Source organism: Tenebrio molitor, chromosome 2 (assembly GCF_963966145.1).
Source record: "Tenebrio molitor chromosome 2, icTenMoli1.1, whole genome shotgun sequence".
NCBI lineage: Eukaryota > Metazoa > Arthropoda > Insecta > Coleoptera > Tenebrionidae > Tenebrio > Tenebrio molitor.
Genome location: NC_091047.1, coordinates 5,780,761 through 5,801,699, shown reverse-complemented (window position 1 = coordinate 5,801,699; position 20,939 = coordinate 5,780,761). Strand labels below are relative to the sequence as shown.

General features: G+C 36.7%; 1 protein-coding gene and 2 non-coding genes across 10 annotated transcripts in view; all 3 read left to right on the top strand.

Annotated features, from left to right (window-relative positions):
- The window catches only part of Mctp (multiple C2 domain and transmembrane region protein), a 43,829-nt gene that overhangs the window by 19,232 nt on the left and 3,658 nt on the right, over positions 1 to 20,939 (top strand). For 7 of the 8 annotated variants that reach the window (XM_069038997.1, XM_069038996.1, XM_069039000.1 and 4 more), the window contains exons 3-10: positions 3,171 to 3,312; positions 9,110 to 9,228; positions 9,337 to 9,454; positions 17,318 to 17,487; positions 17,940 to 18,104; positions 20,112 to 20,263; positions 20,316 to 20,471; positions 20,524 to 20,710. In XM_069038997.1, the coding sequence (XP_068895098.1) occupies positions 3,171 to 3,312; positions 9,110 to 9,228; positions 9,337 to 9,454; positions 17,318 to 17,487; positions 17,940 to 18,104; positions 20,112 to 20,263; positions 20,316 to 20,471; positions 20,524 to 20,710 (1,209 nt within the window). Of the gene's footprint in view, positions 1 to 3,170; positions 3,313 to 3,471; positions 3,578 to 9,109; positions 9,229 to 9,336; positions 9,455 to 17,317; positions 17,488 to 17,939; positions 18,105 to 20,111; positions 20,264 to 20,315; positions 20,472 to 20,523; positions 20,711 to 20,939 lie in introns of those variants that run through there. The other variant, XM_069039001.1, reaches the window with a different exon arrangement.
- Positions 8,472 to 8,561, top strand: TRNAY-GUA (transfer RNA tyrosine (anticodon GUA)). The gene is given in 2 exon segments: positions 8,472 to 8,508; positions 8,526 to 8,561. It is a non-coding gene; the product is annotated as a tRNA-Tyr (tRNA).
- On the top strand, positions 8,797 to 8,885 carry TRNAY-GUA (transfer RNA tyrosine (anticodon GUA)). The gene is given in 2 exon segments: positions 8,797 to 8,833; positions 8,850 to 8,885. It is a non-coding gene; the product is annotated as a tRNA-Tyr (tRNA).

Sequence of the window (20,939 nt, the reverse complement as noted above, 5' to 3'; positions counted from 1 at the left end):
AAATTGGGGATTCTTATAACCAAAGTTGGCAATATAATTATTTTATAAACATGATTCGAAAACATCAAAATTAGTTCATAAGTTTTTTTTGCTTTTAGAATTTGATTTTCTACCTACTTACTTGCTGCATTTTAAAAAAGGTTTTCATTCTTTTCCTTTATTCTAAAATTTTGAGTCGTAAAAACGGAGATTGACAGATAACCTAACAAATACAATCTGACGCATTTTTCACCAAACAGTGTTGCCGGTTGTATTTCCAACCTAGAATGCAGTTTTGGTGGAAATTTAAAATTGAGACAGACTTTATATCATTGTATCATAAACAAAAATCGACTCCAAATAGAAGTAGATTGATTCTGTTAATAATACATTCTTCTTTGGTTTTTATTCTTCAACGAAAAGCTACGTTGTGTTCTATTCCATAGTTCGCTAGATGGCGCCATTGATTTTATGTCAAATTGTCACACTGGACCTTTACATTTTTAAGAGATGGAAAATATGCCCAAGAGATCTGCACATTGTGAGAGAACAGTTGACCGCTACACTTATTTCCATTGGTTTGTGTTGGTTAAACTCGTCGAAGTTACCCAGCCTAATGGTCAACATCTTTGTTGTCTCACAGAACGCCACTGTGCGGCAAAGAGCATCCTTATTTGCAAAGGTCCAACGTGTGCATTATAGGATTTTCTTATAGGTTTTGTTTCATATGTTTCATATTAATAAAATATTTAGATCTGAAGGTTTTTGTATGTGATTGATTATGTTGAATCGGTATCGGTAATGGTGCAAAAGAGTAATATTACTAATTGTTTGATGATTCAAAGCCACTGGAATTACTTCGCAAATTTAAGTGTCAGGTAATTTTAGCTTAAATACTTAAAAAAATTACTTCATTGGTGTTTTTATCAATGATAAAGAACTCGTCAACTGAGACATTAGAATCAAACTAATAACGTTCTTTCCTATTCAAATTTTTTTATGAATTGTGACAAAAATCCTCTCCGTTAGAAGTTCTTGTGTTAGACAGGCTTTACTTGTGAAAAAAATCTTTTCTAACATAAATTTTGTTAGGTATTAGTGGATGCGATTAAAAAATCAAGATTTCTCTGCAATTGATTATGTCAAAAGGAATCGATAGAACTGTCGAGCAGCTTTTCAACTTCAAATTTGAAGTTTTTAGGATTAATTTGCGTTTACATTGGTTTAGTATAGGGCTACGAATTCGAGATGAGGCCCCTTAATGCTCGTATGAACTAATCTACGAGTCGCTTTTCATTTTTCACAACCAAATTTTTGTGTTGAAGCTAATACAGTTTTAATTTAATATTCAGTCACAAATATTTTCTCTACTATTTCTGCTAGTCCATAAACTTCTCATTTAAATACCGTGCGATCATTTAAATTATAAATTAGAGCGGGCTGTGAATTTTAAATAAGGTTGGCATTATTAACTGTTGTCAATATGATTTAAAATTTGAATTGTCAAAGTGACGTTTCAAAATTTTTTATTTCGAACAGAACATTTTTCTTACTGAGAATTATTTTATAAACGCTGAACAACAAGAGAATGGCGAATGGAAGTATTCTGTAGAGCACTGCGTTAATGGTTTTCAAAACACATTCCCTAATTTTCCTGTAGATTACCAAAAATTGGTCCAACAAATTTATAAATGTGTGGCGAAATTTCGTAATGTTGGGACTGTTGGTCAAAAAGCCGGTAGCGGAGCGCCCAAAAAAAGAATTCCTGAGATTGTGGCAGATGTTTCAGCAAGAATGAAGCAGTCTCCTAAAAAAGCCTCACCGCAGGTTAGCCCAAGAGATGGACCTCTGAAATGGAACTCGTCACAAAATATTAAAACAAGATTTAAATCTTCATTACTATAAAATGACCGTCGTTTAAGAGCTATTCCCACGAGATTTTCCTACGCGAATAAGATACAGTCAGTGGTTTTTGAATCATCTAAATTTCTAATTTAGATTATTTCTAGGCACTATTTAAGGCATACAACGCTATAACCGTTCAGATGTTGGAAAATGCATTTGAAAATATGCAAGGGGGGGTTAACAGTTGCATTGAAGCTTGGAGAGAACACTTTGAACACTTTCTGTAATGCATTTGAAAATATGTAACGGAGGGTTAACAGTTGCATTGAAGCTGGGGGAGAACACTTTGAACACTTTCTGTAATTCTCAATAAAACTACATTATTCTTTATTGCTTTCATTTCCTTTAAATTAAAACGATTGAATATGGGAACCATAAACGCTATAAAGTTAACCATAACCTCACATTTATTTAATCAGTCAATTGGCATTCTGGGCAATCGTATAAAAAAAATCCCGCCTACTCTAATTTATAATTTAAATGATCGCACGGTATTATAAAACAAAATGTTTTTCACAAATTTATTATTCAAAAAATTATTAAGAGTATCTGTCGACCAATTTTTGTATTTAAACGACGTAAAAACAATTGTTGTATTATATTTTAGAAGCTTAAAATTGTTTTAACACAACGTACACTTTGTAGCGGCAAAAATAATCAGGGAGATTTATCCTCCAGGCAGTTATATTTTTGCTTGAATTAGAAATATCATTGTTCGAGGGTGTGTAAAAATAACTTTATGCACGTGAGTATTGTAATTTATTGTTATGGGGGCTACGTTTATCTTAAAATTTGCGTTTCAGCCAGATTTGAAAGTTTAGACTTTGGATTTACTTTACCAATCATAAAGAGTTTTTGTGTTTCTTGTAGTACCTACATAAATTAAAAATAATTGTATCAAAGTGTATAAAAATAACTGCATTGGATTATTGTAATTTACCGATACGCAGGCTAAGCTTACTTTAAAATTGTAATATTGGCATTACCAATTAAACGCAATTATTTTTGTTTTCTTTTTTTGTACATTAGGGGTCTGTCCTTTATCAATGTTTAATTCACCGATAGATCATCAATTTGCGACCTTCGCAATTTATTCTGTAAAATATCGTGACAGAAACCCACCTTGCGGGTTTAAAATCTGGATACGTGTTAGACGAATTAACCAAGAAAATACCACCCTTTCCGTTTATCCTTAATGAATAATAAATGAAGAAGTGTGCTTTCGCGCGCGTGCTCGCCATATAGTTAGACAAAACAGAAACTCGTACGGATGGTGTGTGTTGCAGAGTCGTTGGGGGCACAGCAAACGCGAACGTCGCCACAAATCTCCCGGCCGCCAGGACTCGACGGACTACGCCGCCGACCTCAGCAGCGACCACAGCACCCCCAGCACCCAGAGTCCCCGGCACCGGCTCCACGCCCGCACAGGTGAGTCGCCAATTTCCACGTCACACAATCGCGAAAAAAATTGTATTGGTCGGAAAAGCGCGCAAATCGCTGCTAATGCAATTTCCATGTCGTCCGATAAAGGCCACCGTATGCACAACAAACAAATAAACATATATTTATTTGAACGAGAACGTTCTCGTGCCGTCATTTACGATGGTCAGTTTCAAATTGAAATGTTCCCAATTGTGCTGCAGCTGCGACGACATCCTCTTCAAAGTGTGGAAGTCGGTCTTCGATGATTGGCGTAAGTCGAACGTTTTAATGCATTCCAGGGGGAACCGTAAAAATAGACGCGAAATTATTACGTCCCCTTATTGAATTTCGAAGTAGGCAGTCGAAGAAATAAAGTTGATGGAACCGCTTCCGAAATAAGAGTCGCGTAGCGGAACCTTTCTGGTGGAAAAAATATTTATGGAAGCCGGTCCGAACGAATTTCTGTCGCGCTCCGGGGTTCAGGCGCGGAAACTCCACCAGAAGCGATTTTAGTGTTGTTTCGTCTATTATTAGTCGAAGATGTCGTCTCCAATCTCAGGTGAGGAACATTCTCGATTGCCAGTTGATATTCGCGTTGGAACTCCGATCGCGGTTAGAACGGACGACTTGGGGGAATACCTCCACGTACATGCGACGAGGAAGTTCTGATTTAACAGGACATTCTTATCGGAGTCGGGGTCGCTGCAATAAAAGTGTGCCTCGTTCCGGGGTTCCGTCATTTTCATTTTCTATTTTAAAACGGTCGGGTCAAGACATGGGGGTAATTGCTGCTCCGGCGACCTCCAGCATCGTGCCTTGGGGGACGCTCGCTCGCCCCTCACTTCCACTGATGCAATCTGTTCACCTAGAAAATAATCGTTTGATTGCTCAGAGTAACTGAATTTGCATGGAGCTGTCAGAGGCTAGAGGTGCCTCTTTGCACTCAACGAAAATCACAGTTTAATCACATCTTGTGCACAAATGCGAATGACGTAATTTTTTAACTGGACACTTCCGCTTTGCAAGGAAAAGTCCCGACCGGCTTTTTAATGTTTTTTCTCGTTATTTTAATCGCATTAAAACAAACGTTGAGTTTTTATTGGGAAAAGTTCGGTCGAGCTTTTGGGGAAAATTGTCTGCTGCGGTAATATTGGAAAACGGTAACTGTCATCTGACCATTATATAGGACAATAATCGCGGAAATGTAATACACTAAGTGGTCGCTTAAATTCGTGTCGCTTCGCATCAAGAGTTTTACCTTGGCATGACCTGGACCAGGCTACGATACATTTGCCAAATTGAAAAATGTATTGAAAAATTATTGGGGACTTCTATATTAACGTATTTTTGTTCGTCAATGTCAGCGATTGGAAAAATAACACATGCAGACAAAATTTCACTTTGTGAATGGGATTTGAAATAATTTATGTTAGAACGGTGCTTACAGAATGTCTAGGTCTACCTACTTTTTTTTTCTACCACGCAAGAATTGGAAACAACATATCCAATATTTTAATTTTTCCAGCAGAAAAATCTTCGTTAACAACCACCAATGAATGTTGCGTTGTTAACATTTAACAATGCTTTTCTGATGCGCACCAAGATTTATGAGGGAAGTAGCCGAATTGCTACAATAAAAAATCAATTTTTATCCCTCGTGGAATTATTGTCCTCGCTGCGCTCGCGCTCGTGCGATAAACTTGCACTCAAGCATATTACATATTACTATGATTCTAGGATGAGATAGATTCTTTTAGCCCTTTTTTTGCGTCCAATAAACCACTTACTCTGTTGTCCCATTCACAAAGGAAATTAACTGATTATTATCTTCGTTTGAGAAAGATCAAATGAGTAAAAATTGAAACTAAGTTAATTCTTCTTCAATTCTTTTAAAACTGATATCGCCTCATTTATTCGAAAAACAGGACGTGATGGTACAAAATATTTACGTGGTAAATATTTGATGGTCTCCACATAACTGCTGTGGTGAATAAAACCCCAGATTCGCATCGGTCTGTGTAATTGGTCAAGAAAGTGAGACACTATAGTGTCGTTCAGAAACTTTTCCCCCTTCTGGGTCAAGAACTGGCGAGTGTTTTGCTTTAATCAATTTTTTTAATAAAGCGGGATGAGCAATTTTAGGGCCACATCTCGCGTTGCGAGCAAGTTTGTATTTGCAGTAGGCCATTTCGCAAATTCCCGTTTGGTGAAAACTTCTGGAGAGATTTTATGTCAAGACACTCATGCGATAAATGTATTTGTACATGTCAGCAGGAACATGTTCTTTTGTTCATGTCTCGGGTAAACATTTCTGAAGGATCACTCGTGTTTCAACAGGTGTTACAAGTCCTGTGTATTTTTAGGGAGCACTTAACGTTCCGTCTCTTAATCTGATTAGATTAAGTGAACGCATCGTCGCCATTTCGTTGAAAATGACACCAAAAGACATTCTTCCACCGGAATTTTCGTACAACAGATTTGAAAATAAATTTGGTAATCTTACATCTGGAATATTGCTGTGAAAATGTTTGATCGAGATCTCAATTTAAATTTGTCGACTGTTTGTTATTTCAGCATGAAAATCTTGTTAAAATTATGTGAAAGACGGATATTGCGTTAAAATCAAGAATGACGCCTACACTCTGCAATTTCCTGCTTGAAATTTAATTGAGTTGACAGATATTAGATTTCAATGGGCTTTGAGTACCTGAAACAATAAATTCCTGCTTGAAAGCATGAATCAAGCCAGAAATAACGCCGCTCTTCCGATTCCTTGGACGGCAGTTAATTAGTCAGTCCACGTTAATTTTTAAATCTGATAAAAAGTGTAAAGCTTAAATAAACACCACAACCAGACTTGTAATTTATTTCAAAGTCACAATAATAATATACTCGTAGTTTCGTGCTGGAAAATGTGACACGACATTTTCTTATTCCCAATGAAATTTTCCCGTTTACAACTTGTAATTTATAAGACGTTTATCGTTCTGGAAATTGCGGTCCGAGCATTGTCTTTTTTATATCCTGCAACGGAACATTTAATTTTCCTGGAAAATGCAAAAATTCGAACAAAGTAGATCACAACAGAAATAATGTAATCAAAGGCCACGAAAAATTATGGAAATGGAGGATAGAAGAGATTTTGATTCTTCCACGAAAAGATCAGTCCTTAATATTTGGCAAAGGTAAAGGAGAGGAAACATCTGCACGATTTTTGTTGACGCTCTTTCTGCTGCGCAAAATTAATTTTGCATTGAATAAAGTTCTGGAAAGTTGTCACGATCAAATATTTAAATTTCTCGTTTAAAGAATTTTACGTTTTAAGTACTAAGTTCTAAGGATTATTTGCCAAGTCCTTGAATCCTTCACAATAATTCACCTTGGTATTGATTATACATTTATCAGCGGATCAATTATTGAAAACAAACTACCTCGATTAATAGTGATTTATGTAGACAAAGATATCATGCGTTCAAATGAAAAACTGGGCTGAGTAGGCGTTGAAAAAGTAAACTATTTGGAACAGTGTAAAGTTAGAAGTTCCCGCCTTTTGACGTGAACGACATTTCTTTATGTTTAATCGGCACATTGAACATGTTTCTTTTGAGCATTAGGGACTGGGAATCGTTATTCTATTTTTAATGCAAGAAAAAAAACAGAAAGATTTTGTGTTTGATAAATTTTAGGTTAACTGTCAACATGCTCTAATTACAACTGTCAATTTAAAAAATAAAAAAATAAAAAGCAAAACTATTGACGGTTTCCAACGCCTTCTCAGCCTAGGATTTCATTTGAACGTCTGATATACATATGTACCGTGCGATCATTTAAATTATAAATTAGAGCGGGCTGTGAATTTTAAATAAGGTTGGCATTATTAACTGTTGTCAATTTGATTTAAAATTTGAATTGTCAAAGTGACGTTTCAAATTTTTTTATTTCGAACAGAACATTTTTCTTACTGAGAATTATTTTATAAACGCTGAACAACAAGAGAATGGCGAATGGAAGTATTCTGTAGAGCACTGCGTTAATGGTTTTCAAAACACATTCCCTAATTTTCCGGTAGATTACCACAAATTGGTCCAACAAATTTATAAATGTGTGGCGAAATTTCGTAATGTTGGGACTGTTGGTCAAAAAGCCGGTAGCGGAGCGCCCAAAAAAAGAATTCCTGAGATTGTGGCAGATGTTTCAGCAAGAATGAAGCAGTCTCCTAAAAAAACCTCACCGCAGGTTAGCCCAAGAGATGGACCTCTGAAATGGAACTCGTCACAAAATATTAAAACAAGATTTAAATCTTCATTGCTTCATTCCTATAAAATTACCGTCGTTTAAGAGCTACTCCCACGAGATTTTCCTACGCGAATAAGATACAGTCAGTGGTTTTTGAATCATTTAAATTTCTAATTTAGATTATTTCTAGGCACTATTTAAGGCATGGAACGCTATAACCGTTCAGATGTTGGAAAATGCATTTGAAAGTATGCAAGGGAGGGTTAACAGTTGCATTGAAGCTTGGAGAGAACACTTTGAACACTTTCTGTAATGCATTCGAAAATATGCAACGGAGGGTTAACAGTTGCATTGAAGCTGGGGGAGAACACTTTGAACACTTTCTGTAATTCTCAATAAAACTACATTATTCTTTATTGCTTTCATTTCCTTTAAATTAAAACGATTGAATATGGGCACCATAAACGCTATAAAGTTAACCATAACCTCACATTTATTTAATCAGTCAATTGGCATTCTGGGCAATCGTATAAAAAAAATCCCGCCTACTCTAATTTATAATTTAAATGATCGCACGGTAGATACCTATTCTACCGGGTGATTTTAAATGATTGTGACTTTTTTTCTTAAGTTGGGAACATTTTTTATAAATTAGTGGCAAACTTGATACCTTAATTACCACATTGGCGTACGTACGTCATTTTGACATTTTATGTATTAATAAATTGTGTCAAATAGGCGACGACGCCTATGTTTATGTCAACTATCACATTAAAAAGCAGAATAACCAACAATAATATTACCAACCTATGAAAAAAGTCAATCATTTAAAATCACCCGGTACTAATGAACTAATGTCAAGACTGTTGTCCGGAATAGTTAATTCAAAATTAAAAATCGGTTGATACCGCTGCAACAAATATGTATCACCTTCGATAGCTCAGTTGGTAGAGCGGTGGACTGTAGAGGTTTATCTTGTAGTTATCCATAGGTCGCTGGTTCAAATCCGGCTCGAAGGATATTTTTTAACAATAATTATTTAAATTAATCCAAGATATACAAAATTATTCCAAATATGTAAGTAGAATAACCAGCCCGAGGGGCCGAGTCGTCGTGTACTACTTTTTTTTATCAAATATTGTTTGCATTTTTTAATTACACTGAAAGCATTACACATTTGAATAACAAATTTTTTTCGTGTTTACGTTCTACAGTTAAAAAAAAAGTTGGGGTTAATTTACATAACAAGTGTCACCTTCGATAGCTCAGTTGGTAGAGCGGTGGACTGTAGAGGTTTACTTGTAGATATCCATAGGTCGCTGGTTCAAATCCGGCTCGAAGGATTACTTTTTTAAAATTAGCTCGTCGTGATGGAATCAGTTTAGAGATTGGCGACGATAACGAGATGTAATTATAATTCTGTTGATCCACTTTTTATGGTATTTAGCATCTTTTTTCCATTTTCGCCGACTCTACTTGCAGCGAAGTCCGTAATTAAAATGATTGGTGGCAGTAGTTAATTAAACATGTTGACATTTAGATCGCGTGACGGACGTGTTTGTTTCAGACTCACCCTTAAGTCGTGCCTGCGGTGGCGGCGGCGGTGGCGACACCAGTTCCCCCAGTGGCTCGCCTCGTCCTCGGGCACCGACACCCAGCGCCGTGGCCGGCCTCGACCTTCTTCCCGTAAGTGTGGTCCCGTCTCCATTCGCTGCCCCCGTTATTAATTAACACAATTATTCACCTCCTCCATTTCCGAGTCTTCCGTCGAATCTAACGAGTGTCTCCTTACAGTTGAGCTCCAACGATGAAATCACCAGGAGACGCGAAGCCGCCCTCCGACAACATTCCTTCTTCCAGTGTCGGGTGCATTTGCGTAGGGGAAATGGATTGGTCGCCATGGATAAGAACGGTAAATTTGCTTTCGGGACGCGTGTTTACATTATTCACGAGCGGGATCAGGGCTGAAAGCTCGCTTTGCAAGTTTTTCGCGAACGAGCCGGATTAAAATTCAGAAATGTTGCAAGAGTGACAGAAAAGTAATTGGTACTATCTTCCATATTTTTACGACAAAATGCAAATCGGTGGAAAAATGGAAGCTGTCATTTGCGTAATTTTTACGTTGCGGACGTTTCTTTGAATTTCTCTGAGGAAAATAATGTGACACAAGTCGTCTTGTAAATTGGCCGGTTACGGTAGCAGTTCGGGTCCAGCAACAAAAAATCTTGGGCCTTGTTCAAGTCAAAGTTTTGTTATAAAAACGTTTTCGCAAAAGTCGTAAACTGTTCAGTGGAGAAGTGCAAAAACATTGCAGATAATGTTCTCGTGGCAGTAATAAACTTCCTACACTGTTATTATGGGATGATAAATATAGTTTAATTTTTGTTCACATTTGAAGTGAAGTGATTGATGATTGTTGCAATGTACGGCGTCAGTGTCATTAAAATTTCGCGGTGTTGTCACAAATTTTCTGCCTGATTACATTACAATGCAGTGCATTACGTACAGTGTTAATGAAATGTAATTATTTTTTTACTTTCTACTTTGTTTATTTACATTGAGGTTTTTTTTTTGAAAATCGTTGAAAGTGATCGCCGCAGTAATAAATATATTTTAATAAAGTAAGAATCATTTTATCAGTTACGTAAATTTCTTCCAATATACGTTGCGTTTCATTTGATCAGTAAAATTTGACAAAGAGAACATCATAACAGTGGATGTCATATAACATGTTATAAGTTATCCCTGTTCCAAAATGATTGAATCGGAAAATATAGTTTGCCGCCTTTCGACGATAACGTCGCGCACTACACTACACCAAATATAACCTCCAAGTGTCAAATATCATTTCTGTCATTGCCTGTTGTCAATATTCAAAAATTTACAAGAAAGTGAAATGATACCTCGGGTTTATCCAACGAAAACTAATCAAATTTTTTTATTATTCTAAACAGTTTGTAATTGGTTAAAAACCATTAGAAAAAAACTACTTTAGTTAATATTTTTTTATGAATAAGCCGAACTTCTCCTATACCTGTCGTTTTGTCGGTTCTTGACAGTTGGTATCATTTTTCTAGTATGCGTTAAAATTTAAAACACTCAAATTGTCAAAACCTACTAAAAATTGGGTGTTTTTTAAATTCTATAGTAGGCGTTGAAGAGTCGATTGTGAACGCACCACTCGTGTAAAGCGTAAGATTTAAACAGCTAATCCGTGATCCGTACCTGTATAGTGCGTTCACGCCTACTACGAGGTGAAATTTAAAAAACCAACCGATACCACAATAATTTTGGAACACTTTGTATATACGAGTACTTTTCTAGATGAATTAATCTTTCTTTTAATATAACTCTTCTAAAAATGAACGGCGAATTTAATGACGCAAGTATTGAACAGATTAAACAAAAACTAGATCAACGTGGCCTACCTCAAAAGTTCTCTAAAAATATTTTGAGCGTCGACCAAGCTTTTATAATTTATTATCAACGCAACTTACGCAACTTTAAAATTCAAAGGAATTCAAAGGATTACGAGGAGGAGATAGGAAAATAAACTAGTGGAGTTACAACGATTCTGTGTTTTACGATTTTCAAAGTATTTAATTATGGTAGAAAATTTGATAGAAATAGTTCCATAAATTATACAATAAAAAATAGAAAATGAATCAACATTTTCTCTTGGTTTTTTCTTTCATATCGTCGGGTTTAGGGTTAATTGTAAATTTAGTCAAGTATTTTTGTTTTCATTTTTATCAGCTGTCAAATCAATACATCAAACGTCAGCAAGAATGTAAGTGATGTAACATACATATTTCTTTTCCAAAAAATTGTTCTTTTTGTAAGTAACCAACGAAAGTTTTCTTGAAGGAAATACCAATTGTCCAACTGCATAAAATCTTTAAATTTTTTCTCTACAAAAATCCTTTTTTTATAAAATCTACGATGTTGTCCTTAAACTATGTATGTACTTGTTTTTTTAAATATTTTTTTATAAAACAATTTTTAATTTCCGCATCTCGTCATGTATATTATACAATTAAAAATAGTAACGGATATTCAAATGACAAGTTCATCAAGTTGGCTATGACTTTTTGATGAAAGAAAATAGAGCGAAAAAGAGATGATGCCTTCTTTGACAGATGTCAGCTGTGTTTTGCGAGTTTAACGTCTTTTTTGAGTTAAGTTTCGTTTTCTGTGGAATAATAAATCAACTGCTTTCACAAGTAAACAACATTTGCTTTTTCTATCTCCTTTTCACGATGGTTTTTACTGTAGAACATAAAACTTTTGAACAATAATCCGATTAGTTGGAAAATGTGATGAGAAATGTTCATCGTACTAAATGTATCGATTAAGGTGGTCAATATTTTCAACGTCTTCTATTATTTTAAAAATGTTTTGGTGTGGATTTAATTCTTTCAACATAAAAAATATGTACTGTCGCGAGCAATAAATTTTGGTCGTCAATGTCATTTCAAAATTTGGTTAGGTTGTCACAAATTTAAAAAATTTCCCTGCCTAATTATGCCCACGTCAACGAAGTGCCAAAAAAATGAGAAAAAATGACAATTAATGTCATACAACATGATGATAGGTTATGATATTTACGACCGTTTACAATGGAGCATTTTCGTCAAAGAATGACCTTGACGACCAAAATTTATTGGTCGCAACTGTACATCTAAGCCAAAATTTTACAGATGACATATCGCTACGCGACTTTGCGAAAATTAAGAGGTTTTGTATTCAATGTTACCAAACATGTAGCCAAAGACATGTCCTGCTCTAATTAGAAACCGTTTTGATAATCTGGCAATCATGTTAGATATACAATGGCCGGCAAAAAAAATTAGCCATCACTTTTGTGTCACGTCAAAATTCAAATGTGTAATTAATGCTTTTTTGACACTGACATTTAAATGATGGCTAACTTTTTTTGCCGGCCATTGTACAATAAATTTAGTCAAAAAATGTCACTTCTTAACGTGGTCCTACCCTAATTTTTGTCATTGATCTTCTAAGACATACCTACTTCACAATATTATGAAAATTCAAAGGCTACTTGATGAACTTTTCAATTGAACACTCGATATTTCATTGCTTTCATTTTCTCTCTCAATTTTAATGCATGCTTCATTACTAATTTATAACAAAAGAATTTTTCTCGGAGCTTAAATTATTTTCTTTAGAGAACTGCTGAAGCAGACTTGAACCGATCCAGTTTTTATTTAGCGTATTCAATACTTGCGTTATTCACTTAACGCTTATTATAACACAATTAATTCATCCATAAAAGCACCTAGAATTATGCTCTCAGTTTCAGTAGAAACTTTCCTCTACAAGGATAACAACGAATCCAGTTACGGATGGTCAGTCTTTTTGAGACGAATTGAGGATTGTCTTTTCTCAGATTTTTTTTAATTAAGAATAATTGCGGCAGCGGAACTAATTGATCCAAGAAACACTCAAATACCTTGTCGAAAAGAGAGCACGAGCTGTTAAAACTCACCGCCTAAACGATGAACTAGATTTCGATATTTGTAATTTTGTCTGTGTAAAACAAATTGGAAAATGACACTTGACCTCCTTACGTTTAAGTAAACAAAAAAATTCGTTGAATGTTTTTCTCGTGAGAGATACAACCGATTTTTAAAATTAGAAGAAATTTCAATAAACAACGAATCGCTTATATGATATAAATAACACGAAAGACATTTGTTAAACACGAAACTGCTTACAAATCGCGCTTTTTCAGCGTTTGTTGGTTGCATTTTCTTACGGCTTTGACGCACACAAGCGTACACGTAACAATATGTTTTTTTATTTCATTAATAAATAAATTGTGCAACTGGCAATGACTCGGTCTGCATCGACCTTGTCATTGGTGTGTTTGTCACACTATTAATCGAACTAATTTAACAAACTTCACTTATGCCTCATTGTCAATTCGATGCAATTTCGACCAGTTGAAAATGTACAGATCCCATAAAAGTGGAAACGAGTGAAATTAGTTTTCCGAAACAGGACAAACGGGGATTCTTTTTAATTCTCATTTAAAAATTGCTCTCCAAAGCCAGACAAATTTGACAGATCATTAATAACCGTCACGCCAAAATGTGTAACTTCGAATAAAAATTCAGTTCGGCTAAATTCAATTCGAGTCAGATTTGCCTTGAGCTTTTCGTCGCCGATTTACCGTTTGTCTGATCCGCGTATGATTCACTCTCGCTTCGAACAAATTAAACTTTATTAATTCAATCACGATTCGGTAAGTATGCTCGACGGTTATTAAAGCTCGTCTCGAAGACGTGAAATCTGATTAAACGTTCAATAATGGCAGTTTTATTACGACGCGTCGTTAAAGATTACAACGTGATCACGAGAAAAAAATCCTAATTAATATTTAAGCGTGCCGAGATTAATGACAGCGAAAATTCGAAATTATCCTGGGACGCCGTGAAGGTTCAATTAGCCCGTTTTTAATTATTTTTTTACGTCTCGCACCGAGAAAGATTAAAGGTTTTGATGATGTTTCCAGCTTGGACGTCATGTTTTAATCAGGGGCGTAATAAATTATTTGCAAATAATTTAGCTGCAGTCTTTATACAGACACAAACTAAAAAACTGTGGGGACATGTATTGTTGGTTGCATCACAATTTTGTTAGGCTAATTATTACTGGTGAATCACCTTGTATTTGCACTTTTTAAGGCGAGAATAAATGTCCACAACAAATACAATCTCGGCTGTATAAGATCTGGTTATTAAACCATTTCCATTTTATTCTGTTTTTGTGTTTCATGAGTGTCATTTTTTCCGTTCCACATTCTCCGCTTGTTCGCTGTTGCAAAATTGATTTAACATATTCATACTCCAGGATAACGTTGCACGTCAGTACCAGATCCAGGTTTTTGGAGTCGTTCGCCGTGATGGATTCGCCTCGATCGATCTCTTCCGCATTATTTTCACGTAACTGGAACTAGCAAATAATGATGCGCCAGCAATCGCTCAAAATTACTTCCCCAATATCGGCACGAAAGATTTTAAATTCGGTAGACGGAAAATCACCGACAAAATTTCAAATTAATCGTAATTTGAGTGGTTCCCCCAAGTGATAATAAATTCCGCGGTGAAAAGAAAAATCGTTCGGTGGGTCTGATTCCTTTGTGGCGCTTTATCACCTCCAGTCGTTTTCAGTGATCACGTCCTCCTTGCACAACGGCAAATATTTGTAGACGTCAATGTTTCAAAAGCAAATCTCTCTGCATTAGTTTTGTCTGGGAATCACGTATCGCATTATCCGATTTGGCGAAAACTTTTACATTCTGGATGGTTTTCAACGTGCTGGAATATTAAAAGGACCGCAAGATCTCGTGGGGTCGGCTTCCATCTAATGCTTTTGAAAACTTAATTCGACTAAATAACCGGAGCAGAGAGAAGAGCCATCTTCAGAATGGTCCCCGCTTGGTATCGCCTTCCCGACTTATTCAATTTCGACGGAGAGCCTCTCGGTAACAAGATAATACAAATAACGCAACCGTGGTCGCTCCTTCCTTTCATTCGTCAAAAAATCTAATCGTCCTTTTCACCGTCGACATCTGATCCTTGCAAGGACTTGAGCGAACAATGCGACCCGTCTCGATTAATTCAAATTAGCAGTTAGAAGCTCGTCTAGGGTCGATATTTGGTGGATGCGCCGGTCGAAAACATAACCGATTTAATTAATATCATGTCGGGGTAATTAGACCGTTTTCATTTAATTATCGTGAGAGGGCGGTGGCTGGGCGTGGGTTGAAGTGTCATAAGCTCCCGAGGGACTGATACTGTGATGATTGATTTAATTTGGCGGCCGCTGTTAATTACTGGAAGAGGCTCGGTCGGTGCAGGGTTCGATGGAGATGATGCAACGTCACCGACAGAACACTCGAATGGATAATATTTAACGAGATTTTGATTCAGCAAGGGTTGCAGGTGGGGTTGGGACCGATCGGGATTTTTAACTCAATTTTAGGGGAGCGATCGGAGCATTTGATATTTTTCCGATGAACTCAGAGATACAGATTTTAAAAATAGAATTATCGACGCAGCTCTGGTGCACTTGAAACATCGCTAAAGTTTCGACGCCTCGCGAAAATGCTTTGCAGGAAAACGGTTTAAGTGAATTTTGCACGGTGAGCAAATTAGGGATTTTGAGCGGAAAATGGTTTAGAGGAAAGCGTCGAAATTGGGTAAACATCAAAATTGCACCTAATGTTTTCCTTGTGGGTAGAGCGGTTGGTATGTTTATTTATAAAATGCTTTTTTTACTAAATAAACAAAATAGGTAAGTACACTGTATATTAATAACATTTATGCAACATTAAATTAATTAATTATATCATGCGTTTAAAAGAAAACCTGGGCTGAGTAGGCGTTGAGAAAAGTAAACAATTTGGAACAGTGTAAAGTTTGAATTTCCCGCCGTTAAACACGAATGACATTAGTTATGTGATGTGCTTCTGAAATGATTACTACTACTGTTTCTGTTTGCTTTCTTGGTGTCCAATTCCATAACATTGTTGACATTTGGTTAGACTCATTATCTCGTAAAGCTTAAGTAATAAATTTACTTTATTTACTTTTGATGTATTCATGAATCATATTATCTCATTTATACCTATTCGTGATTGTCCTTTGTATTCCAGAGACACCAAGACAATCTTAATATCTTCGAACTTCGAATAAGTTTTTCAGCGTCTCCCTCAAAATATATCCAAATTAAGAACAGAGAAAATAAGTGTTTTTAAATTTTTTACTGGAAAAATATCTCGTAGGAGTTTGAGAAAGTTCTACAATGTCTAAATCGTTAAGAAAAAGTTGAAATTTCTTGCCGATAAAAAAAAGAATTTTTGAAAAACAGAGAAAACTGCAAAAAAAGTTGATAGAAATTCTGTATTGCAAACTGATTCCTTTTTTTTGGTAAATAAAAATATTTGAATGAACCACGAGTAGGTACCAGTTTTTATAATTATTCAAATGTCGAAGCTTATTGCGCTCCGGCTTCCCCTACCTAGTCCAGCCATTAATGGTGTTATAATTACTGTATTAAAAATAGTATATTTAAAAAAAAATAGGTTCTAACGAGCGTTCAAAAAATTATCTGGTCAAGGAGGCCGTGTTTTTCTATCACAAACGCAGGTTGGTTTTTAGTTGGTATACTTTGACATTTCCTTCTGATACATAACCTCACTTTATCATATTAGTGTTGTTGGTTAGTTCTGAAACGAACTGTTTTTTTTTTTTTTTGTAAAAGGAATAATTCACATCACTGCTTGTTCGTTGAATAAATGATTTTTGACATCTGATGGAGCTACCCCATACGTTAACGGAAACAAAAGCAAGCACACCAGGCTACTTGACCACAATTTTTTTAACGCTCGTTATATTTAATATCTATAAATTCTTAAATCTGTTCACTGAGCGAATATTTCTCTGAAAATAAACTCATTTCATAAAGCACGCCGCAATTTATGTGAAATTAAAAGTTTGGCCCCGAAGAGGGCTAATTTTCATCCACATTTGTTCCATTGACACAAAATTTAGTAGGTGAAAAACTGCGTAACAGCAAATTCCCGTTGGTTAATGTAATCCGTTGTCTGCTTTAACACCTGAAGCGGCAAAATTTCGCCCTGCTTGCGTGTATATTTGGCATTAATCTGGTAATCCGGGCCCGATACCTGTTCAAATTTGTAAGCCGGCCCCTGGATTTTCCCAGATTACAACGTAAATTTTTTTAGGTCTGAGCGATCCCTACGTGAAATTCAAATGTGGTGGGCGATTAATCTACAAATCGCGAACCGTCTACAGAGATCTGAATCCAACATGGGACGAGAGCTTCACGGTGCCCATCGAGGATCCATTTCTCCCAATTCAGCTGAAAGTGTTCGACTACGACTGGGGGCTTCAAGTGAGTCAATATACAGGGTGTTTAAAAAATACCCCACTAAAACTATAGTACAGTGTTCAGAATCATCTGGTAAGTGAGGGAAAAATATTTAAAAAATTCTTGATGTTAAATTTATACGTGGATGAAGGTTTCTTTTATGGTAAATTTGGCAAATGCGTACACTTACCAGTAGCTACCTTTAAAAAATTGCAATAGTTTAATCGATTTTTGCATAAATAAAGACCGCAGAGATTCAATTGCATTTTGGGTGTTATTTAGTAATAATAATTACAACTAACAACGGAACACAAAACTGTGCTGTGCAGAGAAATGAAGACCAAAATTTTTTAAAATATTTTTCCCTTACCTACCAAGTGCTTCTGAACACCGTACAATAATTTTAGCGCGGCATTTTTTAAACACCCTGTATAAAAAATCGACACCAACAACGTGACAATGTCTCTCCTTTTAAGGACGACTTCATGGGGTCAGCGACGCTGGACCTGACCTCTCTGGATCTGGGTCGGCCAACGGATGTCACTCTTGCCCTTCAGGATCCCGACAGGCCGGAAGCGCCCCTGGGGGAGGTTGTCATGACTGTCACCCTCTACCCCAAGAGCCAAGAGGACAAAGAACAGGTGATCACAATTAGCCTTGATGTCGACCCCTCGCCGCGCTTTGACGAACAAAAGGAAACGCATGCACCCCCCGAATACTAGGGGTGATAAATAGTGAACGGCGCGCGTGTCCCAATTCCGCTGATTTATACGAAGGAATTAAAATATAAATGGATGTGGCTCGCTAAAAGTGAACTCATCGATTTTATTTAATGTATATCGAACAGCCTTTCTGTGTAAGCGAACCGTGGGCGGTTTGCATTGTAAATAAGCTAAAGAGCAACTCCATGCACGCGTTTCCATTTTTTATCAAGAACAAAACCTCGATTAAAGACCGCCCCTAGAGCGACCGCCAGATTCGCGCATTTATAAAGTGAGTAAATTTACTCGAGATTTTTCCGTCTGGAAAAATAAACATCGCATTTTATGGAAGGGCTCGATTAGAACTTCGTCGAGAGTCGAAGCGGCTAATTTGCATAGTAATCCGTAAATGCGATTTTTCCGCGCCGCAAAAGGGTCAGATGAATATTCAAAACGAAAATAAAATGAATTCCGTATTTACTTTGGTCCTTAACGAATCCTCGAGAATGATTGAAGGATTCAATCGTCCAACTCGGCATTTCACTCGCAGATTTGTTCTGCTTTCAGTCTCAAAGATTTAAAAGCACCGGTCGCAGAGATTATTTAGATGAGCTTCTCTCAGAGATAACACTGAATGATGCAGAAAGCTTTGTGTCTAGTTTATGATTCACCCCTTATCCCAAATCTAGTCGGACGTGGGACATATGAAAGCAGAGTTCTAGAAAATGTGATTTACACCAAACGGACACGTCTGATTTCAAAAATGAACGTGACACAATAATCAGAATACATTTCAGTATCTTGTGATGGTCTAAAAACAAAATCACAATTTGGACAGTGCCGACCAGATTCACGAAACAAAATAAATTTCATTTTTGTGCAACCGTACGTGAAAGGAGCACTTCGCGTACCTAAAACAAGCCGCGAAATCCAATTTCGCGGCCGTTGCTTTTAACGAGAACCGTTAAAGTAAAGGTCATTTTAATATTTGATACAAATCAGAGTTTCCATGTAAACTGGCGTTTTTGCTTGTTCGTTGTATAATAATTACAAATTTTCGGTTGCACAAAAAATGTTGGCCGCGTAATCCTTAAATTAACATCCTCGAGATTGTCTTGCCTCGGTCTTAAGCGGCCTCGGCGACAATTTTTCTCTCAGTATATTAAAGAATGATTTCGCGGCCTTGATATACAAATAACTATTATTTAGAATTTTTTACAGTCTCAAATGTAAAATATTTTAGTGGTATCGGGACTTCAGTCTACAATATTTTTGTTGTTTCTGAGCTTTTGTGTGTGTAAATATGTATTGGACTCCAAACGTAATTTATTTCTCATTTCTGTTTTCGTATATTTTCCATTCGAGCCGCGAAAGCTTCCATTCAATCGAGCTTTCAACATTTTACGTCGATAGAGTGCCACGAAAGAAAATCTCTGCAAGGTTTATTCATTTTAAAAGATTCTGTACGGTAAATTGTGATGCTTTGTCTGAAAATGGCAATTTATATATTTTTTAAACAACAATGAAGCGCAAATTGGACCATCATATCGCTGTATTGAACACACAATAAAACATTTATTTCTCGTAGATGTGAACGAAGGGCCCTCCTAAATTATCGTCGAAGAATCTCATCTATATGGAAAATAAATCGACCCCGAATAATGTAATGGCGGTACTGATTTGTATGTGGACCATCTCCAAATAGCCGTCCATTAATTTACATATTAATTTTCACAGTAAAACTACAAACAATTTTCTAAATCAAATAAACCATTGCTTTGTTCGCCCCATTTCCGCTTTGATTGGCTCAAGCGTTAAATTAATATATTGTTAATTAATTTCCATGTGAGGAGGCAATTATGTTGTGGCGTTGCTCGTCTGATAAACGTCACGGATCAAAGGGGATAAAACAACCCCTGAATAATTCTTTAACGTTTTATCTTTCAGTACTACCAAAAAAACAGTAGAATCGCGGACGTAAACAAACGACTGAAATCGCAAATATGGAGTTCGGTAGTGACAATAGCTCTCGTAGAAGGTAAAAATTTGTTAGCCTGCGATCCCGAGACGGGAACGTCGGATCCTTACGTAAAATTTAGGTAAGACGCCGCGACACCCCCGAGAGTCTCTCCTATCCCCGTCACGTTCCAGATTAGGCAACGAAAAGTACAAAAGTAGAATAGTGTGGAGATCGTTGAATCCCAGGTGGTTGGAACAGTTCGACCTGCATCTGTACGACGACGGGGATCAACAGCTGGAAATCACCGCGTGGGATAAGGACAGGTCCAGGGATGATTTTATTGGGAGGCAAGACGGTTTTCGCGACGATCGTTTCGCGTTATTAACGGCAGAGCTTTAGGTGCGTCATCGATTTGACGAGATTGGAACGGGAAAAGACTCACAGCTTGTGGCAACAACTGGAAGACGGCGCCGGCTCCTTGCATCTGCTCTTGACCATCAGCGGGACCACCGCCTCCGAGACCATATCAGATCTGACCACCTACGAGGAGAATCCGCGCGAGAGGGAGCACATCGCAGATCGATACGTAAATTGGGTTTCGCAAAGGGCACAGGGCGATTAAGTACACCGGGAACAAGTTCTGCAAAAAGTGGGAACATGGAAAATGAGTTAAATTCAAATTTCAAGGGTCATACTTGAGTTTGCGTATTTCGCATGACATTTTTAAGAATGACAGTTGACAGCGTCAGCGTAGGCGATCGGACAATAATAAATTCACCAACACTAGATTTAGTAAAATTTTATTTTTTGCCAAC